This window comes from Pseudopipra pipra, chromosome 1, assembly GCF_036250125.1.
Source record: "Pseudopipra pipra isolate bDixPip1 chromosome 1, bDixPip1.hap1, whole genome shotgun sequence".
NCBI classification, from domain to species: Eukaryota; Metazoa; Chordata; class Aves; order Passeriformes; family Pipridae; genus Pseudopipra; species Pseudopipra pipra.
Window position 1 is genome coordinate 147,055,101 of NC_087549.1, and position 27,156 is coordinate 147,082,256.

Genomic DNA, 27,156 nt, shown 5'->3' on the forward strand with positions numbered 1-27,156 from the left:
ACCTCTTTGTATCAAGGAATGTTATTCCTTTTCCAGAGAACTCTCTCCCTGGTGTTCTGCCTGTTTTGTTTCTTTTCCTTTAAAGCTCTGGAAGACTGTACATTCAAATCTGACTTTCTCAATTTTCCTGTAACCTCACAGTCTGACTGAAACACTGCTGCCTTTGGAAATCTTAAGGACACTGTTTGCCTTTAAGTGGGAAAGCAGTTTATTGTCCTTCATCTCTTTACCAGTTAATTCAGGCAGCCATTTTCTTCTTTTTGTGGTAAGATCTTCTGAGCTTTTTTGATATTTCTCCCTGTTGCTATTTTGATCAGCTTCAGTGATTGTTTTGCTTCATCCTTTGAAACTTTTTCTTTTCATTTTCTTCGTTCTGGAATCTTTTCCTTAGATAGGAAGTTTGATTCCCGTGTTTTGATGCTGAGTACAAGAAGTAGGTGTATCTTTTAACATTGTGATAATTAGCTGCAAGTCTTTGGTATCCGGTCACAATGAGATTCCTAAGTGCCAAGCTTACCCTTGAAAGGAGGGTAACTGACCCTTAATTCTGTCTCTCTTCGTTTATTATCACTGTTGAAGTCAGTTCTTAAAAGACCCCAAACCTTTATGAAATAACATAACAGAAAACTCACTTCCAGGAGCTTCAGAGCCAGGGCTGTTTTGTCATTGCCTCATTTGGTGCTGCTGTGTTAGTTCTGGGATAAAGCAAATCTTCTTTTGCCTGTTGTAAGAACAAGTTTTCCTGTGACATCATCTACACCAGAGGTTTTTTGGGAATATAATGGTTTAGCAATCATAGACAATGGTTTTGTGGGTATCATCTCAATGTCCTGCCATTTATTCAGTATGGTACTTGATAAGACTTGACAAAAGAACAGCCTATGGTTCTTCCTCTCCTGCTTTCTGGGATAGGCCCTACAGCTTGTAGACATTTCCACGTGTTGGAAAAATTGTGTTCATTTAACTGTAGTGATTGACAGGCCTTTGATCAGCACAAAGCCCGAGTGTCAGGGTTTGAGATGCACTGTGAAGGAGACCTGTCAGCGCCGTCTTTCAGCCACATACTCCGTGGCTGTAGTGGTGGGTTTATCCAGGAGAAAAACTGCAGTTGCAAAGATGTCTTTAAACTTTGGTTTCAAAAACAGTGGCTCTGGAAAAACACTTACAAAGGCTTAGTGTTTACCACAAGATGTTGTGGCTCTCATAGAAAGGCTCTTTCCTACCTGTATTTTTTTATAAGAAAGCCCATGGGGCATTTCATCCTTTGTGGAATAAATAAGGATTTCATAGAAACTGAAGTTTCAAGCAGTTTTCATGCTAAAGCTAGATTTTTTCCCTAGTTTTATTTATTTAGTGAAAGTATAAAAGCCGAGTTCTTACCTAGAATAGACAATTTCAACTCACATTATTCAAGCATTTTCCTAGGAAATTTAGGAAACATTTTGGTAAGGGTTTTGGTATAGTTTTATAGTAGTCAACAAAGTAGAACATGATCTTGAGAACACTGTCTTGTGCATTTAACGGTGTGTCTTCTAATGTGTTGTCTGAAAGAAATCTGCATTCAAATGTAAATGTAATAGAAATAAATTTTTATGTTTCTTAAAAAATGTTATAAATATTTTGATCTAAATCTTACATGCAATTTAACAGGAATCACCAGATTTGATCTGCTTGGAGACTTTGGAAGGTTCAACTGGCTGGGGAACTTCTATATTGTACTATCTTACAACTTGCTCTTTGCTATCATGACAACATTGTGTCTGGTCAGAAAGTTCACTTCTGCTGTGCGAGAAGAGCTCCTGAAGGCATTAGGTAACACAGCTCTGAGAATTCTGTTTGTGCTTGAAGATTTCCTTTCTCCACTGTTGTTGCCTTGATGTGCATGCTACTGGTAAAGTTCTGGAAACTTTTCTTTTGGTGGAAGTTTCCGTAAGTTAAAATGAGGATTCGTAGCATTGCAGTTTTTTCTGAAGAGTCCAGAGCAAAAGTACAGTGTTGATTTTAATGATATGTGAGACTTGCTGATCTGCAGTTGGATTTTCAGCCTTTGGAGAGCACAGTAATGAGCAATTATTACAAACCAGAACTGCAGCTTGTGTATGGGTTGGCTGTTTTTTGTTTAAAGCAACTTATTAGTTCCCTAAAATAGTGGAGGTCTTCGCTGCTTTGTTGTGATGCTTTTTTCCAGCACGTGTTCAGAAAATCTTTGTATGGAATATACAGAATCTTAGCAGATGTCTGAGTCAAACCTGTACCTGATATAACAAAAAATTTGATCAAATTGTGCATTCATATTTCTTGATCATAGAAGAAAGACTTGAAACACATTTGATACTAAGAGGATAAAATGTACATATGTATTGTTGTTGCTACATCTTGTCTTTACTAATTAACAAGTCTCCTGTCTTTTTAGATCCTTAGAGTGGTATTTGCTTATATTGTGAGGATTAATGGTGAAACTTAATTGTTTCTTTGTAACTGTGGATTCAGTTTGCAGCATCTAAAAGTTGCTCATGTTAATTTTCACTGATTACTGCTTTCAGAGTTGTGATGCTGAAACAAACTCCAAGCACTTCTCAGAGTGCACCTCTGCTGGTAGCAAATTAGGTTAAAATTATTGTAAAATAATTATAAATAAAGTGTTTAATAAAAAACTATGTATGTTGAAGGCAGTGTAACAGACCTGAAAATGCAGGAGCAGTAGGATAGGTGGTCACTGAATTTGACACAAGTAGGGAGTTATAAACCCTGAAATGTCCAGATTCCTGACAAAAACTGGATTTGTTTTCACTGCTGTACATAACAAACAGTGTCAAGAATGAGAATCAAAATTGGCCTATGACCAAAAAGAGTTCATGTAATATTGGGACTTACAAATAAGACACTATTGAGGAGTTTTAGGTTCTTTAGTAGTGCAGTCAATTTTGGAATTCCAGCAATGCAAGAAATTTAACTTTGTATGTCATGGCACTTGAGTAAAACATTCTGTATAGTCTACACTAAATGAATTAGAAGCTCTTTCCGTTTTTGGTCCTTAATTTTAGAGGCTTGATAGGAGACTTCAGAGAGGAACTGTAGCAAGCAAGGAAGGACTGACATCATGCCTCTTGTGAATAAAATATGTTTAAATTTACCATCTTTCCCCACCCCCCCCTCCCTCCCCCAAAAAAGAGTAATTTAATTACTTGCCTGGGGCAGGATGTGAGACTTGAATTAGCACTAATAGTAGAGAACTGTGCAATAAGAACAAATGGCTGGAAACTGAGATAAATCATAATAATGTAGGCCTAAAAATGTTATTAGACATATAAACACTTTAGAGAGGTGATATGGTCATCACCAATGACATTCGGATCAACAATGGGTGCTTTTCAGAAAGATGCTATAGTTTAAAAGAAGTATTTTAGGTAATTACTTAGCTCTTTGTAGGTTGACAGGGTAAAGTATTGCAAGTCTTTCTTGGTTTTTAACATCTAAGCCTGTGATTTCAGCAATGTTAAGTTAGGATTCTCTGACTTCCATGCTTGTCTGTTTTAATGGGGTTTTCTCACTTAAAAACCACTGAGGGAATTTCCCAGAAGTAATTCTTACCGGAGCTAGAAGGTCAGTTCTGGTCTTCAGCAAATGTGAAGTCCTTAACCACAAAGTAGAATTTGGATTCTCTGTATTCTTTTGAACTCGTGTATGCATGAGACATGGGAGAGTCTGAGTTTTATCTCATTCTTAATATTTTGCAGGATTAGATAAACTTCATCTATCAAACAATCCAAGAGACTCGGAGACAAAGCCGTCCGCAAATGGCCATCAGAAATCACTGTGATAACAATCACCTGCAATCAACAGAGCTGAAAACATCAACCTCATGGCATTCCTATCATCTCATCAGCATTTTTAGATTGCTTTTAGTTGTTGTTAGTTTGGGTCCAGCCTTGTCTCATTTTTGATGCTCTGTGCTTCTGAGCAAGTTAGGTGTGTCACATTCTTCTCTTTCCAGTGAACTTTTGGTCTGCTTGTTTATTTCCCAGTAAGTTAATGCAGGAGGTGCCTTGAAGACTGGAAACTGAAGAGAATAATGCATTCCTTTTTATTTGTTGAAAGTCTCACATCTTTATTTTTAAACTTGTTACCATTTTGAATGCACAGTACCTCCTGTGTTACACAAACACAGCTATAAAGAATAACTTTGGGACTTGGTTAAAAAAAAAAAAGAAGAAAAGATACACTTGAAGCCCAATATGACCCTTACTGGAAATGTAAAGTACCTGGAGTAGGCATCCTTGACAGGAGACAAACAGTTCTACAAGAATGTCTTAAAAATAGCAGTAACTGGTGGAGATCACAGTTCGCTTTGTGCTGCATACAGTAGGCTGTGTCACGATGCTTTCTTGGAAGGCCAATGTTTTCAGCTGTCTGTCCTTAGCTCTAAATGCCAGGTTGCTTTACTGGTGGTCAAACAATGTCTTATTGAAGTCCACATGAAGATTACCTTCAGTGTTAAATCTGAGCCTAGTATGCTTTGTAAAAAGCTGTGTAGACCCCCTGTCACAGCTCTTACAGTTCTGTGAGCTACTGTGCTGTGGAGGTCCTTTACCCTTCCCAGTACCCCCCTGTAAAATTCTTGATGAACTACTGTGTGTAAGCAGTACTTGTAATCAATGCAAGGAGCACAGGCCTAGGAGGCTGCAGTTGCAGTTTTCTACAGTCTTTAATTTGAAGTAAATTTCTCTGAATTTGTACTTCGGTTACCAGGATTTCTGTTCAGTGGCACAGTTCAGTGTCTGTCACTAGCCTGTTTTTTTAATGTACACATGAAGATGTATATAGGCCTATATGTATAGATATCGTAAATTAAGATTATAGAGATGACATAGGTGGTTTGATAAGTAAAACTTGTGTGTTCAATCTTGGTAGTTTGAATTTCTGCAGTGTTACAGTTTAACTGCTCAGAGGCCTTAGATTCAGGATGGCATTGGTGGGTGGTAACATCCTTTCTCATAGCATTACTGCAGCCTTGGGAATCCTGTAAGCAGTTTACAGTAAAGAAAAAAACCAAGTAAGTATTCAAAATCTGGTTGCATTTTTGTCCTGTTTCAAACAGATTGGAATGGGGACATGTTCAGTGAGTGCCCATCATGTAGGGAGCCAGAAAATGTTCCTTTTTATTTCCCATTTCTATAAAACAACTGTGTCAGTCTGTCTGTAGTTTGGGGTTTTATATGTGATCAGTTGGGGACAACTTGCTTTCCACTGTGGTTCCGAAATAAGGTAAACCTTGTGTCAGAAACTCTTTGACTGTTCTCCTGAGATGACTGCTCTGGGCTGTCGCCCTTATTGCTGTCTGTGTGAATGTCTGCTTGGTTTTTTCACTAAAGTGCTTAAAAAAATCAAGCTCCAGTACACACGAGGATTTCTCTCCCTTTTTTTTTTTTTTAAGCTACCTTTTCTGACTTGATCTGGGGCATAATGTAAATATTGCTGTAGTAAATATGATGCTAGAGAGTTACTTTTTTGTGTGTGTGATTGGTATAAATGCAAGGCTTATTGAACTGACTGTTGATGTGTTGTACCAAGTCTTGGAAGACAAAGTAAAATTGCTTGATTTCACTAAGATTTACAAGCATCTTTTCTGTTGTTTGAGTTTAATGCTGACACTTTAGAGAGAAATCTTTATCTGAGTCAAAGTTCTGCAACTAAGAACAGGGAGCTGTAACTGAAAGTTGTTTTAAAATGTGTTTACATTTAAAATATTGGGAGATGTATTATTAGGGGCACCATTCAGGTATTCTCACAGCTTGTAGCCCTATGTGTTAGCATTATAGTTAAAAACAACTGAAATGTGTCCACTTCTTCGTGCAAGTCATTGTATGACCAAAATTGTCCTCATGTCTTGATGGGGCTGGTGAATTGTGGTGTGTGAGGCCAGTTAGCTGTATAGAAATATTTTTGTTACAAAATTAAGACAGTTATTTAAATACACTCTGTGAAACTGAAGAAATTAATATTAGGAATACACCAAGGGAGTGTGAACCATCCTTGGTCTTGCTCTTCATGCCTTTGGAGAGATGTTTGTCCTGACATGAGTGACCCAGGAGCACAGAAAAGGGTGGATTATACTGTGTGTGTGGTTTCTGAAAGTGAGTTGGGCAATTACTTAAACTAAGCAGAGGCAGTTCCTGCTGAGAAGCACCCAAGCTTCAGGCAAGGCTTTAAAACTCATTTTCAAAACAAGCATTGCAGCCTTGACTGTCTCCACCCCTTCTGCTGGGTATTGCAGGCAGATGTATGAGTTAAGCTATGTATGGAAAGATTTTACACTGGAATCTGTGGGATAGTTGAGATGCTGTGTGGTTTCCAAGGTGGACGGGAAATTCAGAACTACCCTGTGCAACTACTGACAGTGTTTTGATTTTAAATGAGCTGTTGATGTTGTGACACTGTCCACATTAAAATACACCTTTGGCCTTGAAAATGACATGCTTATGCAAAACTTCGTTACTGCGTGTAAGATACAGGTCACTGTATACTCTTCACAGAACATATTGTCACTTAAATACAAGCAACTGGTAATTCATTAATGGATATTGACAGTACATTCCTAGTATTTTGACTCATGTAGAGTCAGGTGTTCTATACCTTCAAGGTATATACAGCTGATCTTAGTAACATTAACATCTGCCTCACTTCTTATGAGGCAAAAGCACATCAATGCTTCCATCTTCAACTAGATACCACACAAGACCAAAAAATAGATGTAAACTAAGTGTTTTAAGTTAGCCATTTCTTGGCTTTATTCTGTGTTGGTAGCACAATATTAAATGGAGTGGCAGAACTGTAATATTGTGGGGTTTCTAAGCCTAAAGCACACATGCTTATCACTTTTAAGCTAAAAGTTAATGGTATTGTTTACTGTACAAGTAGCAATTTTTGCATTCATAGGAAGCTTTGTTTACTGTCTGTAATGTGATGTTTATCTTTGTCCCTGCTCCTCCAATACCTTTGACCCTGTTGACTGTTTTAGTGTCATAGAAATTAAAGGATTTGACAAGTTGTTTTCCTTGTCTGGTTCCCAAGTACCACCTCGAGCACCACAGAGGGGAGGGCAGGAGCTCCTGCAGCCGTGTGCTCAGTGGGATGGACAGTGACACTTCCTCCAGTGTGTCACCAGGAGTGGTGAGTGCCAAGGGGCTGCAGCCCTCCTCTGTCCCACCAGATCTCTGCTGCTCTCCCGTGTGTCTCTGCAGCAGCTGATGCTACTTGAGGTGCTCACATGTGCCTACTGCTGTGTAGTAAAGACATGATGGCCCTTTTCTTAAAGAATTTACTGTCTAAATCAGAAAGGAATAAGGTAGAAACAGGTAGAAAGGAATAAGGTGGAAACCTCTTCCTGCATATGGGCTTTCCTTGAATTCTTAAATTTTTTTTTTTATTTTCCTTTTTCTTTTCTTCCTCTTCCAGAGGCGGGATGGTGGCATACATACAGCAGCTGAGCCTCAAGATCATATTCTCTGATCTTGAAAATAGCAATTTTTTCTAATCTAGATGAAATAATTTAAACAGAGACAGGACACTAAGGCCTTACACATAAGTAACCTCTTTAAAAAGAAATGTGCTTAGTTTAATTTTAAAAAGTATTGATGTGAACTGTGAACCTCTAACTGCTTTAATGAAATAAGATCCCCTGCTCCCTAGCATTAGGATTTTTGTTATTTTAGTGCTGACTTGAGACAATATTCCCTACACTGACTTCCCTCCCCAACCCATGACTATTGAATTTGCTGTTGGTAAGCTGGCAGGTTATTTCAGTCACATTAGCAGTATTTGAACTCTACAAAAATGCTTCTTTTGAATTCATCCCATTCAGGGAGAGCAGTCTAAGCCCACAGCCACCACCCAGATGGTGATATAACCTCTGCTCCTTTTTCTACCTTGCCCCCTGCCCTTACCTCAGGCAAGGTATACACAGTCTCTGTTGTATGAAGTTGTGATGGTCCTTTCTGTGATTCAGGTGTGAGATCAGCCCGTGGTGTGTCCCTCTGCCACACACAGTTCTAGGTGCTGAACTGGCTGACTTCAGGTGGGGATTGCAGCCTTGGGTTTCCAGGTGATAGCTGGGGTGTTTTTGAGCTGGAGCTTGTCGCTTTCGGCTCTTCAATTGGGGCTCACAAGTTGTTCAGGATCTCCTGTCTGTACATGACTGTGCAGTCATTCTCTATTTGAATGGCTTCCTGCTGTCCCAAGAGTGCTGCATGGCTCTGAGAGGAACTGTGTCCCCCCAGACCACAGTTGTTGCACTTTAACAATTAAAGCCTGAGAATATTGGTCCAGAATCTTAGGAAGGAGAACACATCTCAGGAGGAATTAACGCTAAAAGTGGCTTCCAGAATCCCCACTGTGCCCAGTAATTGGGGAAGGGTGGTAGGAAATGATGTGAGCTCACCTGTGCAGACTGTTTGATTATGTTCCTAGTCAGCCTTTAAAATTCCATGTTACTAAAACTATATTTAAAATCCTGAAGTTCATGGAATTCGGGGGCTGATGAAACTTTTTTCTAAATCTGGCCTTAATTCTTGAAGACATCTAACATCTCATCTTGCTTCCCTTTTTTGTGTTTTCAAGTCATTCACTGTCGTACTCTGTGACGTTGATGTTTAGAACAGATACTCTTCTTGATCCAGACAAAACATGAAATAGCAGAAGAGGAATCTACATAGATCTGATGTATGCACTGTAAGAAAACATACCAGAAGGCAGCTTTAGTGGAAGGTTTTTGAAATGTTTCACAGTTGAAGCACCTAAAACTCTTCTTTCTAAGAGAAAGAAGAAACACATATCATTAGTATACAAATGTCAGTTGTAGGGTTTCTAAATATGCCTGTGATTCACTGACACTGAAAACAACTTCATCAATTCTTAGAATCTGTTTTGTGATTCACAGTGCAACGTTATCTTGGACTTTATAGAAGCCTGTGAACTTCTGAAAATATCTCTGGGCAACAGAAAACCTGAGGATGCTTGCTACTTCTGTGTTCATCACCATATTTTTTTCAGTAACTTTTAAAGTTTCATTTATTGCTCTTAGATTTTTTTTTTAATATATATAGCATTAAATGTTTTAACAAATATAGAAGGTGACTCCAAACAGCCAGTGGTGTCAGAAGTATCCTGTACATACTGATACTCCTGACATATCTAATTCCAAGCTATTTAAAAGCTGTATCTGTATGAAGGCCTCACATAAACACAGAAATTAGGAAATCCTAATTCTTCAAGGTGTTTAGGTGTCTGAACGTTCATATATACCTACATGAGCATTTTGGGATGCTGCTTCTAAATGTTTGTTGATCACTAACCTTAAGTGTTGCTGTTGCTTCTGCTCCCCCTCCCCCCATTACATTAAGTTTTATAGACAGCATCACTGGATGAAGCTCCTTCCTGAACAGGGCTTTATTTTGCATTCCTCATATATTCAGTGCTTCCATAAATACCAGCTGTTGAAGTTTTGGGGCACTTGCTTTGATTTTAATATATTTCTTTTCTCACATAACCTGTACAGAGACATTCCCTAGTTAGAACTGTTCCTCCATCGTGAAAATGTTAGCATTTATTCATTAATTTTTTGTTTTACCACTAGATTCCATTTAAACAATCCTGTCACTAGAGCATCCTCTAACAAATTACCAAGAGATAAGTCAGTTTGAATTAGGAGTAAGAGGGAAAAGGTTTAGTCATTGCATATATTTGTGATTTTTAACTTCCAGTGGCATGAGGCAACCAGCCCCTTTCTCAGTGGGAGTGATGTGCTGGTAGAGCCACTCTGAGCCTGTGCCGTGGCAGTCACTGCACAGTAGCTGATGTTCTGTGGAGCTGCTGCAGTTCATCTGCAGTGGGATTTATGGGAGTGGGACCACGGCTCTCTGTGCCTGCTGCCTCGCTCCATCAGAGATGGACACACGTTGTGTGGGCAGAGTGTTCTCCTCAGTCAGGCTTCGTGTGGTCCCAGGGTGAGGATTTCCGTGTGTTTTTGTACCTTTGTATTTCATGTGTATGAGCATGTTTTGGACCTTCTCTCCTCATGTAAAGTGGTCATTCAGAAAAGTGGCATGATGGCAGTACCTGTGCTGTGGATACAATGGATGTGTTGAAATGCTTAAGGAGAAAATTAATTGGTGCATGACTTCCCCATTTCCACCTAACCATGAGTTTTCCAGTCTGGACAAAAATTCTTAGAGTCACAAAATCTCTGTGAGTAACTTTCTCTCCCCGGCTTTATATAACTAAAAAAGTTGAGCCACTTACCATTTCTTAAAGGTAGGTTTCAAAAGTATTTTTCCCTTACCTGCTATGAGTTCTAATGCTTTAAAAACAAATGGATAGAAAATGAAGATACATTTGGGTCACGGATTTGAAATCTCAAAGTGTGTGTATGAAACACATGTATATACAAAAAAAGGCTACATTTCCTTTCCTTCCCTGTGGGGTTTGAGACCCAACCTTATGTTACCTAAATAGAAAACACACATTGCTCTTGTCTCCGTGGAGCTTTGTCTTTAAAATTCCCACTGAGGAGACAGAGAACATTCTCAGAGTGCTGCTGGCACTCTGATCCCTGTCACCTGGGACCAGCTTCACGTGGGCTTGGATGATGCGACCGTAAAAGTACGATTCTGAACCGGTGTTTCTGTGGCTGTTGCTGCTGCTGGCTGGGCTGTAACGATGGCAGCAGACACCTTCTGTCACCCACTTTCAGGTTTTTCATCGCAGTGTTACTGGTTGAGATCTCAGTTTACAAAAAAAATTAGAAATTACGCACAATCTGAACCGTGTGAGGCTGGGAGATGTTGAACAGGGAATTGGTGGTCCCCTCTCGGTCCAGTTTGTGCTTAAGGCTTTGTAAACTCAATCTTGAGCAACTGAATTTCCTTTCACGTGGATGTATCTGACCAAGGTATAATACAGCTGAAAAATTGTGCTTTTAGCGTTACTTAAATCCAAACAATACCTTCTCCCCACCAAACCTTTCCCAGTTTGTTTTAGGTCATCCAGGAATACGATTTATAATGTTCTCTGTTGTGGATCCTTTGTTGTGTTACAAAAATAAATGAAAATACTTGCTGCCTTAGGTAGGCTGATTTTTTTTTTTTTCTTTTTGTGAAAAGCAGTGGTATTGTGTTTTTTCCTTTGTTTGAAATGTTACACTGAATGTTTTGTAGGAAGATTTTTTTTTTTACTGTGTTTTCAATAAAGGTAAAGTGTGATTTATAGCAGGGTTTTGTGCCTTTATTTTTTTTTTTTATTTTAAGCAATGAAAAACCAAAAATCTCTGTGGCATTCTGAATTATGCTGCCAGCAATTGGTGTGAATAGTTGTGTTCCTCCCTTCTCTTTCCTCCTCCCAATTTAACCTGCTTTTCAGATTCTCCAATGGCTATATTTCTAAAATAGCTGATGCAGGGAATATGTTGGAGATTCCTGTACATTCAGAGGCATCACAGCCCTGTGTTTTACGACAGGTGTGCAATTAATTTGAACCCTCTGCTTTAGGCCAGTGGGGATTGTTTATAGGAAAGTATGGTGATTATGTAATTTGTAAGTAATTTTCAATAGCTTAATAGTTTGACTGAAGGGCAATTTTTAATGTATTAAAAACATGACCACCATGTTTCCTAAACTCTCTGAAACTTAAGCAGCTTCAGACTTTAATTTCCATTTCACAGGAGCATTTAGGCTGTTTTTAAAGTTCAAGAATTATGTGGATGGAAGAGACCTGGAGATGTCTGATCCATCCAGCTGGGCAGGATCAAACATACCTGCCTTATTCCTGATATTTAACCAGGCTGGCAGGGACTGTCTGTGATGTGATTGCTGTCTCTAGGCAGTATATTCCAGTGTTTAATTGTTCAAGATTTTCTAAATGTCAAATGCGAAGGGTCCTTGCCGCGCTCTAAGCTTTAATTTGATTCTCAAACGTCCACAGTAAAACAAGTCTTTCTGCTTGCACCAGCTTTTTCCACACCTGAAAGGTTACATTTCCCTTTATCTTCTATATAAGAAATGACCCCCAATTCCCTCAACTGTTTTATGCAGGCTTCTCATCATCCTTTTTGCTGCCTGTGGGGATGCTCATGCGTGCCTAAAAATGCAGAGCTCAAGTGGACACAGAAACCTTCAAACCTGAGCCCTGGCAGTACATTATGTCTTCAGTAATTCTTTCTTTGTGTCACTGCTCCTAAACAGAGCAGTTTTAAGGACCATTTTGACACCTGTGCCATGACCATACAACATGAGCCTTTTTCTCCATGCATTTCCTGTGAGTGAAAACCTGATAGGAAAACAAGGAGCCATGTTTTTCAGGGAGTGTGGGTTGGGAAGTGGAAGGTGAGGTGGTAGAAGGGTTGAGTTTAAGGTCAGGCAGCCTGATGGCACGTGAACACTTTCCTATTGTTTAATTTTTATTTTTTTTAATGCTTCCTTCCTACTGCTAAAGTGACCCTTCATAGCATATATCAGAATATTCAAAGTCAACTTTTCTAGACCCAGAGAATCAACAGTCCAAATCCTAAGAAAAGGCCACAGAAAGTATGTGAAGAGCCCACTTAACCTTCTAAGATTTCCATATAAACTTTGCATTTCCTGAATTTCCTGCTAAATATCAGATTTGATCCCATGTGTTCTTTTGATTCTATGGTCTGATTCACTTCTAATTTTGAACTGTTATAACTTAATGTATTTCCAAATGATCCCTAACACAACAGTTTATTGAAAGAATGTATCCGTGTGTCAGTACAAACTGGATTTAGTTTCCTTGTTAGTTAATGCTGATTTAACAATTTAACATAACAGAAAAGTTCCCCGAGAGCCCTTGTTTAGTGTATTTAAATCCCAATGTGATGAGAGAAGCAGCAGCCCCTTGTGTTGTCTGTAAGAGAATTCTGTGTGTAGCAAAGAGCAGACGGGGAACCTTGTGCTTCCCCTCACAACTGCTCACTGACAGGAAAGACAAATCTGAGTGTCTCCCACACTGACCTTGGGTGGTATGTGTAAAACAGAAAACAAATAAACAAGGATCCCACCACAGGCCTCCTTCAATATTTACACTTTGTGGTCTCCAAACAATCCTGAACAATGACACCGTGTGCTCCCTGAAGGACTCATGAAATAGGTTATGTCTTTAATATTCTAAAGTGATTATGTATTTATTAAGCAACAACAACCCTAGTAAGTTGTACCTGAACTGTTGTTACCTGGGTACTAGAACTGAATCTACTCCACATTGTAATTTTAACTGCTCTTACTGATTTAATTTTAAAGCCTAAATTCAGGAAATACAGGGTAAGATGACACCTAACCCTTATATAGCTTATGGTTTCTCTTCACTATCAAGTAAAGGTTGATCTATTTGAAAACAATTCTGCTCCTGATTTTTGCTTGGTCTTCATTTATATGGGTATCAAACTTGAACAGACCTGGCCTGTGTTTGTAAGCAAGCGAGGAGGGATGTAACAGAAAGGTAGAGCAGCCACAATGGTGCTTTCCAAAAGCTACTCAGGACACAAAGTTTGAAGAATAGCAACCATGCTGTAACTCAGCCCTTATCCAGGGTCTATTTCTGTGAATGGGAGGGAACACAGGCAGTTTGGGGTCAGTTCCAGGACCTGCCCTCTGTCTGTGAACTCGGACTAGACAATCTGCTGAGGACAACTGACCACCAGGGAGAGCTGAGGGCAGGGGGCAGCATGGGCTGGGACACATTAAGCCCCTCTCTGTGCCTCTGCTGCTTGTTCCTTCTTCCCTTAGCAGTGAGAAGCCCTCTGTTTCTTCGCCAAGCTTGCACTTCCCTTCCCTGTTTCACTAAGTGATCCTGAAGGTCCTTTCCTGAGCCTCCTTGAGCTGGAACTGTAAAAATAAAGTGGAAAACTCTTCTCCTGCCTGAGACAGGGGTCCATGAAGTTCCTCTGCTGCTAAGATACTATCTTCTCTGAGCTACTCCTGTATTTTCTGCACTATGACCTGACCCAACTCACATCCATCAATCAGCAAATAAAGTCTAAGATTGGGAAGAAAAAAAAAAGGTAGCTGAAATGTGATCCAGAAGTTTTGCTAGCTGGCAAATCAGCCTAAACTATCAATGCGAACAGAAAGGAAATCAGCATTTTGTATGATTTGTTAGTGTTAACATGTTCTGGGATTTAAATATTAAATCCTGCTGTGTTTTAATGCATAATACTGAATAACCTTTTTTTTCCCCCTAAACCAACTGAAACTGATTGATTGCATTTATTTCTGAAAACACCATGCCTCTACGTTTTAAGTCTGTGACTTCTGAAAGCTTGACTAGAATGGCACAAACAGACTATGTGAAATACCCCATTGGTATGCAAAACTGCATCAGTCATCTGTACAGCAGCACAAGACTATGATAAAATGAAACGGTGAAACAAAGTGCCGAGGTGAACTTTGTCCACAGGGAAGCCTTTTTAAGTGATCCAATGTCAGCAAATTGCTTACTAATGTGTTGACTTATGGCAACCCTCAGAAGTAAAATGAAAAGGCTGGAATTTACAGCATATCAATGAATCAGTTGATAAGCTTTTACTGGTTTAATATCCTCCTAGTTTTGGTGCTTGGAGCCACTTCAAGTTAGCAACAGAATGTTTACCATCTCCGTGTGATAAAGGAAGTCAAACGACTAAACAAATTCCAGGACCATTATACTGTTTGGTGAGATTTAAATTAAAATCGTTGGGAGAAATCATGTGGAGGGGGAAGGAAGAAACTGAAGTCAACTGCATCATTTCGCAATGACTTACCTCGCTTCCAAACAATGGCAAGATTTTTAGCGGAGCTGGAGATAATGTAATGCATTTGAAAAGATTTAATTGCACCAATAAAAGACTATACCACAATTAAATGACATACGGAGTGACATTTATAGATAGGATCAAAGAAATTCACTACCTAACATGCTGAAGCAACACCCTGCTCTCTGTGTGTAGTAGTGCTAAAAAGTAGCCTACTTTGGTTTCAGTGACCTTTCTTATCTACTTTGATCTAGATTATTAAAAATTTTAATGACAGGTGTAATAAGGGCTACTGTAGCACCCTGAAAAAAGTAATATGTGTCCTTCCCAGTACTAATATTTCAGACCTTGTTTTTTATTTTGTGATATTTATTTAAGTGTATGAGACTTGACATTTAACCTTTGTGATCCTTCCAGAGGCGGCAGGGTTATTAAAAAATAAATTAGTTTTTTTCCCAATTGTGACCCCTTTTGGTTATGCTAATGTTTAGGGAGTGACATTTTAAAAGCACAGCACAATTTTGAGAAGCAAGTTTTATTTTAGGAAAGCTTTTTAACATCTGGAAATGGATAGCTCCTTGTGAAAACTTTCTTTAGTGTTTTCATTAACCAACACTTAGAAGTATAAGAGTGAATGGCAGGAAAACTCATCTCCTGTTGCCACTTGAAAGCCACTAAGAGAAATAAGTACATATCCTTTAATCACAATAAGTACTGAATTCATTTAGACCTGGCTAATTGTTATGAGAAGACTATAAATGTATTCTTAATAGAAGGTGAAAAAGTGGTGCCTGTTTTGTTCCCTGCAAAATCCTGAAGTGTTACATATGAAAATGATTTCCTACTACTGTGGACTGTATATGGAAACTATATTGAATGAAGACCTGCCCACAGCTTTTATAATTGAGTGATGAAGTGTGAGCAGTCTATCAAGCTTTTTCTCCCTAAATTAGGTACAAAAAACAGGGACCCTAAAAGCCAGCCCACCATAGGTAGCTTGGTAGGTTGCTGCTGTAGCCATCTGAAGTTCTGTGGCAGAAATTTTAACAGACGATACTTTAGGAACCTTCTTCAACTTCCCATTAGTGACGCCCTGTTCATAGCTCAGCATGGAAAATTGACAGCCTTGTTGGGAAAGAACCATATGACTGCTTCCCTGGTCCTTCATGCAGAAAAATCGAAGTGTTGCTCTTGTCTGTTCTCATCACGCTTCTTGAGGACAGTCACAACCCACCAATGGATTCATTTATTCAAAATTTAAGTGCTTGAACACTTTTGAAAGTAACATCACCTTTTTTCAGTCACCCCCATATTCATTTGCTCTGCTACAGGGAAGGACTTTGCATTGATTCCAGAGGCAGCCCAGCAACCAGCAGTCTCTCTCAGCCTTAAAGCTGAGAGCAGTGTTTCCTCTCCCTCCTGCCACTGTCAGCACACGAGCAGAGCAGCAGCACCAGTTTTGTTCCCCCACTCTGCCAGGACACTTCTAGGGTACAATCTCACTGTCATAGAGAAACACGGAATATAGCAAGAGGGGGGCTGTACCTCCAAAGCTCTCTTTTTGCTCTCTGAGCAGAAGTTAGAGAGGGGCAAAGCAATGGAGTGGAGCTACCTGGTTCAGTGTTCAGTGAGAGAACGGTGACAGTGAAAGGAAGTAATGATTGTTTATGGATTTATTTGTTTCTCCTCTTACTGTACCCCTTCATACAATTCTGTAGGAAAATAGATCACTGAGATTTATCAAAAAGAGAAGGGAAAACATAGAGCCTCACAAAAAGCCCAATATTGTTGGGCCTAATATTACCAGGCAACTGGCAGGCCTTAAAATTAAATATTTAAATCATTTTCCCTCTAAGTGGAATGAACAGACTAACAAAAAAACTGAGTGACTCCCGTGCTGCCTGTTTCATATGAATAAGAAGAAATAAATGAAAAAGAAGAGAGTTGATATTTAGGAGTTCTGATTTAAGGAAGGTGAATCACACAAAAGAAGCAGACCAAAGAAGCGAATGCAGCATAACTTTTTCTCAAATAATTGCTTTCTTAATTTACTATCCTTAGGAGGCACTGTTTCTCTCAAGTCTTTCTACGGTTTTCTAACAATATATCCCTCCAGAAAGCTTGAATTCCCTAAGATGAAATTTTGCTCAAGAGGAGGAGACTCGAGCTAATATACCTATTTATATGAAACAATAATTTTATGAATTTTTTCAAACTTTAACTTTTGTAGTGCATTCATTCTGTCTATTATCAAATGTTTAACACTTTTGGAATATTATTTAGAAACTGATACTGTCCAGTGACACACGGGTAGCAGAAGTAAGGCTTACCTAATAGCACACTTTATTTTAACCAAACATGCCTCATCATGTATCATTCTGGTCTGATACTGCTCTTTTCTACACATAGGACAACTTTTTGCCTGTAAATTTTCCAAAGGTTTTCAGGCATGCCTGAAAAAATAATTACAATTACTTATATTTAATCTCATTGGCACAGATTAAACAGGATAGATTACAGAATGTAAAAACAGTTTATTCATCAATCTATGAACACTCTACAAGATGCATATTTTTAAAATTAAAGTGTTAAGAGAATTTTGTAAATCTCCATATGTTCGCATGAAATTTCATGAATTAAAGTACTGCAGCTTAGTATATCCCGTGTATAGCTCAGTTAGGAACTACACATACAGTTTTTAAAAAGGTAATAAAAAAGAATAAAGTGCTTCATCATAAAATAGCCTTAAATTATATTTCTTATCATAAAAATCTAGAATCAAAATTACTTTTCAAGATGATTACATTTAATTCATTAAGATATTCACTTAAGTGGTTTAATTAAAATACTCATCTATTATGTGCTTGAATAGTTATATGAAAATGTACTCACTTTATGGAGTACACGGGAACATGAATGCAGCACCTGTTTTTTCAAAGGAGAAAAATAACCCCAAGAACCAAACCTGACTTTAAAGCATTCTAAAAGCTGAAAAGTAAAAAATGCTGACAAGAAAAAATCTGGCTGCCTGAAAGGTCATCAGTTTCTGTCTGTTACTACTGCAATCTTTCCAGTGAAAATAAAATTAGTTTGTGAATCTGTGAATTTTGTGTTAACAATGGATGGAGTGGCAGAAAGCAAGAAATGACAGATACTACTGACTGGAGGAAAGATAATAAAAGAAACACTTAAAATGAAAGCTGATTAATTTTCGTCCCTTTTCCCAACAGAGATGTTAAATTTAGAGAAGTGATACACATCAATTGCAGCATTTCATGCATACCAAAAAACCCCAAAACAAAACCAAAAGAGAAACTATGTTCACAGGCTACAGGAAAACTTCACCTTTATCTGACCTAAATTCCCACCAAATGCTGATGATCTACATCCCGACAAAAGACATAGAGTTGGACAAAAAAGGCAGTTGGCTCTTAGAGGAAGGAAAAGCTGGGAAAAGAGTGAACAAGTAGTGAGCACTACTGAGCTGGCAAACACAAGAGGATTAATGGCCAGCAGCCAGCTGAAGGCAAAGCTTTCAGATACAGTGGCTTTTTCCCTTGAGGGAGGAAAGCTAACGAAACACCGAGGACAAAAAGAATTCCAGAGGCATTTCCCTTTTTTGTGCCAAATCTGAAGTAACCTTTTTAATGAGTGTTGTCTTTTGCTCTCTCTTGTCAAACTTTAGACTTTCAGGGTAGCCAAAAATTGGCAGAATGGTCTTTTGCCAGATCTGTCCTACCTGTCTTTGGACAGTCATATGCTTTCAGTTGATGTAAAAGGAAGCAAAACCTCTGCATCTAAGGTTATTGAAAGGCTTTGATTCACATCACAGACTTGGCTGTAAAAAATCTTCTTGAAAAATTAAAAGGGAGAACAGACAGAAAAAACTACCCTAAATATGCACTGCAGAAAGAAACTTGCAAGCAGTTGGGATAATTCTTCTAATTGCCATCATCACCTCTCTGAAGCAGCACTCTCTTCAATCAGTCACTTGTCCCTTTTGCTTAATATTTTCAAGATGATAGATGAGAGAATGTAATAAAGCATGATGTATTTATGCTTATGCTACACACATACATTGAACAAAGCCATCAAGGTAAAATGCAGGAATTTCATCAGGTAACCTAAGGAAGTGACTGACTGGTATTAAATCTACATCTATTTCCATGTTCCAAATAGAAATAACTATTGCACTAAACTGCAATTAATGAAACTTGTGAGAAAACAAAATATATCTTAGGTTGTATAAATAGCAAGTGATTTCATTCTGATGAATGAAGGCCAGGATTGTATCTAACAGCAGTTTAAATGAAGCAGAAAATAGTCTATACCTGCTTTGAAAGAACAGATAAAAAGGCTGATTACCTTCTCTACTATCATAACTTAAGAAGTGAACAAGTACTACCAACCTTCCTCTGCCATGTCATGTCCAAAATAACATCAGACAAACCACTGACAGGCAACATACTTCTTCATAGTAAGTGTCTAAAAGGGCTACAAAAGAGCTGGAAAGGGACTTTTTACGAGGGCATGGAGTGATAGACAAAGAGGTAATGGCTTCAAACTGATAGAGGGCAGGTTTGAACTAGATATTGGGAAGAAATTCTTCACTGTGAGGCCCTGGCACAGGTTGTCCAGAGAAGCTGTGGATGCCCCATCCCTGAGTAGTGCTCAAGGCCGGGTTGGATGGGTCTTGGAGCAGCCTGATCTAGTAGAAGGTGTCCCTGCCCATGAGAGGGGGCTTGGAACTCTATGATCTTTAGGGTCCCTTCCAACTCAAACCATTAATGAATTATCTATTCAGTAAGTATCAGAACTTCTTTTACATACAGGATTTATACAGGATTTTTCTAATGTAAACTTTTATCTGTGAGTAATTTGGATTTATTTTGTTACCTTTTCAGAGCAATTAAACTGAGATTAACTAAACAATGTAACAATGCACAATAACAAAATTTCAAATCATAAGTATAAATAAAATCTGTTAAAATTAATTTGTGAAGTTTTCTCCAGCATTGCATTCATGTGTTCTTAAAAAAAAAAATTAATAAAGTGGTATAATAAAAAACTGTTGCTGCTGAAAAATACTGAATTGTGATGAAACTGTAACATATTCAACAGAAATAAAGAGCATAAAGAAACAAAGATATTGTCACAAGACGCCAGGGATAGTGTCAGTGTGATTGCTGAGCTTGTTGATCTTAAATGATAACCGTGAGGTGCCTTGCTGTATGTTCATGTGAAATCTCTGCCTTCTTAAAGAAGGGATCAATGAAAATACTTACAGTATTCCTGCCTGCCCCCACAAATGGCAGATAAAGTCCAGAGTCAGTATCCTAGTAGTAAAAAAATATGCTGGTATGTACAGCAAAGAATAGATCTTTTCCATTTTTGAAGACCAGAAGAAGCAGCTTGTGTGGATTTACCAAAATCCATGGAGGAACGTCGAAGGCATGTTTAATAAGCCAATAACATGAGTCCATGATGAAGCCTCAGTGGTATTTGACAAAACAAGAAAGGAAGAGGGATATACAATAATTACAATGAAAACTGATGGCACCTAGATGAGAGTTCTAGTTCTAAATGGGAAGGAAAGGGTAAACTCTTTCATTCATACCAGAGTCTTTGCATAAATCTGACATTACTGTTCGAGACATATTTGTTCTGTATGAGCTTTCAAAACCCCATCAGGCAGCTTGTGTATCCAAACCCATTGTCCTAGTTATGAAGGAAAAAGGAATTCTAGCAAACCAAAGAATGGGGTTTTGGTGATCCCCTCACTCAAGTAGCTCATTATTCTAGGGCAGGATTTGTTAATTTTTGAGACATCCATCTACAGATGTATATCATTAATCATCTAAAATTTGCACAAACTGCCTTTGATCTTTTGAGAGAACTTTTGTGAGGTGCTAAAGAAATTATAAGGAATACTTTCTTCCCTTTGGTTGAACTATGTGCCTACCCTACTTCCTTGTGAGGTCATGACATCCTTCAAACGTAAATCTGTTTGAATCCATATCTTAGAACAACAGGATGGCTTTGAGATTTCAAGCTGGGTCAGTTTATGCTTTTGGAACAACGCGAAGAGTGATTTCACTGAATGTGGTTTTGCTCACATAGACCCCACATTGTTACTTTTGTCACCCTTGTAAAGGTATCAAGAAACAAGGTCCCATTTTGATAGTCCAATACGTACAAGCGATGATGAGAAAATCTGGGTACGGAGGGAGTGAACAAGAAGCAAAGCAGTCATAGCATGAAAGACAGTATCACAACACAAAAGTGCCTGCCCTTGATTTCCTTCCAACTACAGTGTTCAGAGACTGTTTTTGTTTTAAGGAAGAAAACGAGATGGCTTTGTGTATATCCCTGGGGTATAAAAAAAAAATGCTTATTTAAAATTTTCACATATGGATTATTGAAACTGGAAGGTATTGGTGGTAAAACCTAACTTCAAATTGATACAAACCAGCTGGGATATTTGTGAGGGACAGGTTATACAGGTGTTTGGAAGGAAAGATTTTATATTACATAGTTGGTGAAGGAAAACTGGCAGCAGGACACACAAGAAGGGATGTGTGGTCAAAGCAAAAGGCTCTGTGAAGATATTCTCAAAGCACCATTTAAAAAAAATTAAGTAATGAAAACTTACATTTACCACAGCTAAAGACATTGAAGAATTTTCATCCTTATGCATCAAGTTTACAAACCTAACCCATCTATTGACACACCAATTTACATCAAAGTTATTTATCCTAATATGAAGATTATCAAAATGATTGCATGCATTAACTTTGAAACCATTATTATTTGATTTCCAGACTCAAGTGCCTATTGGAAAAAAAAGGAATTATAGAGGCCTGTGTGATTTTGTTTGATCACCCACAAACTCAAGAAGACAAAGTTATATTGAATTACATTTTCAAACTTGTTTCACATTTGCAAGTTTTAAACCACACAATTCTTATTAAGAAAGCTTGGCAAAAGCATTTTAAAATAATGTGAGACTACAGGTGAAAATGTTAAAAAACAAAACCCAGAAACATTTTCCATTTAAAAAAATATTTTGGCACATTCTTTTGAATCACTCCCACAAACATTTATATGGAACATTTCAGTAAGTGCTGGGATTTAAAGAGAAAGTACTTCATCTTATGATCAGAGAACATATTAACACTTGGGCTGCATTTTTTCACCACAAACTTTAGCTTCCATAATCACTCATTATCGATACTTGTGTTAACCCCAGTACCTCTTTGCTGTTTTCCCCTCCGTTATCCTCTCTTCAAAATGAACCAAAGAAAAACCCCGCCCATCTTTAGAACTATAACCATGTAAACATAGTAATAATCAGCTTGTTTTACTACCATTGTCCTGTCACTTGTTACACTCACTTCTTTGTTATTTGAAGTTTCCCTCTTAACCTTCAGCTGATTCCAAAAGGCAGATGCCTGCGCTTGCAGGGAGAGTCACTGATTTACATGGTTCGTGATCTTCAGAGAGGCCCAAGGCTGTTTCTATGAAAAAGAATAAATAAAACAACTATTAAGGACGATGAAAGTTCATTATGTTTAAAATTGAAAATTGTGGAGCCAAGTGACCCTGTAAGTAGTGCCTAATCAGGGCAAGTGAAAGGATGGAGACAAGAAGACATTCATGGCAAAAATACTGTTGAAGCCTTTAGAAAAGGGAAATGCAAGACTGAAACTGAGAGACGGGAAGCACATTTGCTCTCCTGGTCCATTAAGATGCTCCCTGGCTTTGTTTTTCTAAGCAATATCATCTGTTGCTGCTCCACAACTGTACTATTATAATACTATTTAAAAGTGAATTTTCTCACCAGGCATCATTCCAAGCCCTCACATCTGTGACTTTTATCTTGTTGAATGTTTGCTTCTAAACTGAAAAAGGTATTTAACTACAGGTGTTAATTCTTCCCTGGTTTAGCCCCAGGACCATTGTAAAAACAAACCTTTTTAACTTGGAGCAAAGGTGGGTACATATTAATGAAGAATACATTTCATGCAGCACAAGTAAATGTTTTTTTGCAGAATAAGGAATAAAACAGTTTCAAATAGGCTTAAAAAAAATCTTAATGCTAAAATATTACCCCAAATAAATACAGTATCAAAATCACTGCTGTTTCCTTGAGAATAAAAGGTAAAGAAAGTTATAACAGTCAATATACATTAAAAATACTTCTTGCTTCTTAATGAAGAATTTGTCTTCATGAAGATGCACTATCTTCCTTTTTACTTTCACTGTCACAAGAATAATATTTTAAAATACACTTCAGATATGAAAAGAAACATTCAAGCAACTGATGGCAATTCCATTGTTTACCTAATGGACTAAACTGCTGAATTCTGTCAAATTTTAAAACAGATATTATGCTGTTTAGCATTAGGTTATCCTACTGAACAGAAACTTTAGTGTCCTCATTTTAGTTTATTTTAAATAAAAAACAAAATTACAAATCAGAATGGTTTACTTAACTTTAGCTGTGGAGTACTGGGATCAAGAACATACTCCTTTTCTGCATCTTCCTTGGTTTTGTGGTGAGTGCTCTTTTTTCTTAGTCCAGTATCTACTATTCTTCTGTCCATTTCTTTGTTCACAGGTTTGTAAATGTTCTTGGTATCCCTTAACCTTGACTTAAAATGTTCTGCTAATGAAAAACCCTGGAGCTTATGAATGTGTATTATATGATCCTGCAGACAAACTGCAGAAACTGTATCATCTTTCTTTTGGAGGAGCAGCCCTAAAAAAAACAAGAACTCCCAACCAATCTTGAATAGTTATTGTTGTAAATTATTTAAACCTGTACATATTACACTAAAATAAAAGAAACTTCACTCTTAGCCAATATTTTTGACTTGTCAAAGGCTTTTATACACATACAACTCCAGTACTTGAAGCCTAACATACAATTACCATAATGTGAAATTTAAGATTGATGTTTCTGACACATCCTAGTTTTAACTTATAAAAAGTCAAATGAAATCTTTGATTTATCATTTATATTAGATAAAATAGCAGTAATTTTTAAGTTTTAATTACTGAGCCTATAATTATTATATGCAATAAACCCATTAAGAACTATACAAGTTTGGCATGCCCAAACACACTTTAACTTCATATAATTAAAAACAATCCCAAAGGCTAACTTTGCCTTCCAGAATACTGAATATAAATAAGAATGAATTATTTTTATACAGTGAATGGGCTTATCTACCTCTTCCTCCATTTCTCCCCACACTTATGCTTTATTTTAAGAGATGTGAAATCATACAGTGTAAAATCATGATGTTCCATTGATAGCCTTTAGCTGATTTTACAGGAATAGTGTGGCTTTACAAACAGACATGTACAAGAATTTGAGTAATGTTTCTCAGCAGAAACAGCCTCATCAATAGCAGATGAGAAATTCACTAAAATTTCACTTTTTTTCTCCTAGGGCTGCCATGGGAGAGAACTTAACATCTGCTCCAGGCACAGAAGTGAACTTTGGATCCATAAACCACCGTGTCCCTGCCCTGTCAACCTCGTTTCACCCCCAGTCAACTACCCAGATGGACACAGAATGGCTTCAGAATGAATGGGAGGAACCACAAATTTCAAGCTGAACTGAGGAAAAAATATTGCCATAGCAATAAATCCCATTGAACTGCTCTGCAAGATTAGTTTATTGTAGACAAGGAAACCTGTGACACTCAGAGCAAGGATGATGTTAGCAGCCCCTTCGGGGCTGGAGCTGCTCTGCTGTGATCTCAACATCCTCACTGGTACAGCTGGAGAATGTGGCTCAGTAGTGGAGTCTGGCAGAGGGTGAAGAGAGACCCTTTAACAGTGTCTGTAGCAAAGGAGAGCCACTGCTTACAATGCTGTTCTGTTTCACAGAATCAGAGGATGCTTTGGGTTGGAAGAGGCCTTAAAGATCATCTAATTCCAAACCTCCTGCCATGGTCAGGGACACAGCAGTAAGATGGGAGACAGGCCCTGTAGTTGTCATAGATTTATAGAATATTTAAGTTTGAAAAGGTTTCTAACATTGAGTCCAACCGTTACTGCCAAGTCCATCACAAACCTGTGTCCCTATATGCCACATCTACACATTTTTTTAACACTTCTAGGGATGGTGATTCCATCACTTCCCTGGGCAGCCTGTTCCAATGCTTGACAACCCTTTCAGTGAAGAAATTTCTCCCAATATCCAATCTAAACCTCCCCTGATGCTACTTGGAGCTGTTTCCTCTTATCCTACAGCTTGTTACTTGGGAGAAGAGAGTGACACTCACTTCACTACAACCTCCTTTTAGGTACTCACAGAGAGTGATAAGGTTCCCCCGTGAGCCTCCCCTTCTCCAGGCTAAACATCCCCAACTCCCTCAGCCACTCCTCATAAGACCTGTGTTCCAAATCCTTCATCAGCTTCCTCACTGCCATTTTGGGTGACCTGTATTTTTGGCAACTCCATAACAGAGTCATCATTATAAAAAAAAATCATCTATACAAAGAGAACATGGTGGTGAATTGTATGAGATGAATGGTGTCCATGCAGATCCCACAAAGAGCTTTGTCCCCTAATGTCCAGTCTTCGTCCACCTCTGGAAAGCAGACGGCTGAGGGGGACAGTAAGACTTTGTTTGGTACAGCATCAGCTCCTTCAGGGACTTCCCAGGCTTTAGAGCTTGGCTTCCTGAGCCAGAAACAATTCCCTTGTCTTTGATAAGCACTGACATGTTTCTTGCAGATCCAGAACCATGTGAAGGTACCTCTAGCCCCCCAGCAGGAGTGTAGGCTTTCTCTGGCTATTTTCCTGGTTATTCTCACTTGATGGCCCTTTATTTCTGATGAGAACAGGCGTAGATGCTGTCTTAAGTCCAGGTGTGCTATTTATTTTTTTGGGTTTAAATAGTTGACAGAGTCCTTCTCAGCTGCCACAGACTTGAGAGATTTGTTTTCTTGTGGAACTGACATTTTCCAAGCAAAAGCAGTGAAGCTGTCCTGAGAGTAATCCTTCGAGCAGCATATAAATGGAGTGATTAATCCATTGGATGCACTTCTCTGTAATTATAAGTAATTACTTTAAAGTCAAATCTGCAAATGAGAATACCTCTCTTTACTGTAGGGGATGATGTAAAAAGCAACTGAAGTGGCTATCTTTAAAATGACATTAAATCACTGATTGTTTCCAAAGGCAGGAATGAAAAGATAAAATAACGGTTTTTAAAGTGAACTTGCAAGTTAAGACTAACACCAAATTCAATTCAGTAAGATGATGAAGGGCTATTTTACAATATAAACTCCTAAAGATTTTTATCAATAAATTTAAATTAGGAAATAAAGTAGAAAATTATTTTCTCCTGTCTAAAATTTAAATGGAAATGTAAATGCTGTAATATTTGTAAAATTAAAGCCACTGATGTGTAGAAAAATCATTAATATGTATCAATTAAATACAAAGATACTGAAAAATATCTCTCTTGCATCTATTTTGGTTTCACTGTTTTATGCCTGAACTTGGTTCAACATTCTTGTGTCTTTTCAGTATTGCATTATTTCTTTTTTTTTTTTTAGGAATCCCTGACAGAATTTCCTAAAGTTGTTAATAAGCTTCTTTAAAATAATATTTGCCATCTCTTCTGTTTCTGTCATACCTCATTACGGTGATCCTATACACATGTATGCTTAATTAAGGCTTTTTGTTAAAATAAGCCTTTAATCCAGAGGTGCTGGGCCTTAATTGAAACTCAGAGAAGATTAGTGTAGTCTCTTATTTTGCTTTTCACTTTTACTGTACTTCCTACTGCTTCTAAACTAAAATGTCTCTATTAGCCTTAGAAGAAACATGGTCAGGAAGAAATTAAAATTCATACTACAGTCTTCTGGAGAGTAACATGCCATAGTAATTGCTCTTTCTTATTAAGTGCCACCTTTTACCAAGAGCCTCCACTCAAAATGCAAAAGGTTGCTTTAAGCACTCCAGGGACATTAACATAATGAACACACTGCCTGTTTTGAAGGTGACTAATAAGTGACTAATGATACCTGGTTTTATCCATGTGTATAGTTTTGAAATCTTAATCATGTGTTTAAAAAGTGCTGAAATGATGGAACTGTCTAGAATGATTGACTTTTACAGAATCCTTTTTTAAGAAGACTTAGAAACAATGAGAATTTTAGTGACAGAATAGCAGCGTTCAGCGGAGGTACCATGGGTGTAGTAAGTTTTAAAGCCTTTTTGAAGGAGCAAGACACAGATTCAACAGCTTCTGGTCTTGCAGAACAAAATGCTCCAGCCGAAGAGCCAATCTGTTTTCTTGTTATAGAGCTGCAACAGGACATGGTATTGCTAA

At 38.0% G+C, this 27,156-nt stretch overlaps 2 protein-coding genes across 4 annotated transcripts in view; one reads left to right on the plus strand and one right to left on the minus strand.

Annotated features, from left to right (window-relative positions):
* LMBR1 (limb development membrane protein 1) overlaps positions 1 to 26,277 on the plus strand; it is an 87,867-nt gene extending 61,590 nt beyond the window's left edge. For 2 of the 3 annotated variants that reach the window (XM_064638150.1, XM_064638166.1), the window contains 2 exons: positions 1,651 to 1,812; positions 3,738 to 11,261. In XM_064638150.1, coding sequence (XP_064494220.1) covers positions 1,651 to 1,812; positions 3,738 to 3,820 — 245 coding nt within the window. In that variant the 3' untranslated portion in view covers positions 3,821 to 11,261. Of the gene's footprint in view, positions 1 to 1,650; positions 1,813 to 3,737; positions 11,262 to 24,254 lie in introns of those variants that run through there. The other variant, XM_064638157.1, reaches the window with a different exon arrangement.
* Positions 16,749 to 24,112, minus strand: RNF32 (ring finger protein 32). Its single transcript, XM_064637568.1, is given in 7 exon segments — positions 16,749 to 16,907; positions 17,091 to 17,211; positions 17,213 to 17,250; positions 17,690 to 17,785; positions 22,921 to 22,943; positions 23,289 to 23,569; positions 24,099 to 24,112. Coding segments are annotated over 7 exon segments (732 nt in total).
* Positions 26,278 to 27,156: the final 879 nt, after the last annotated feature.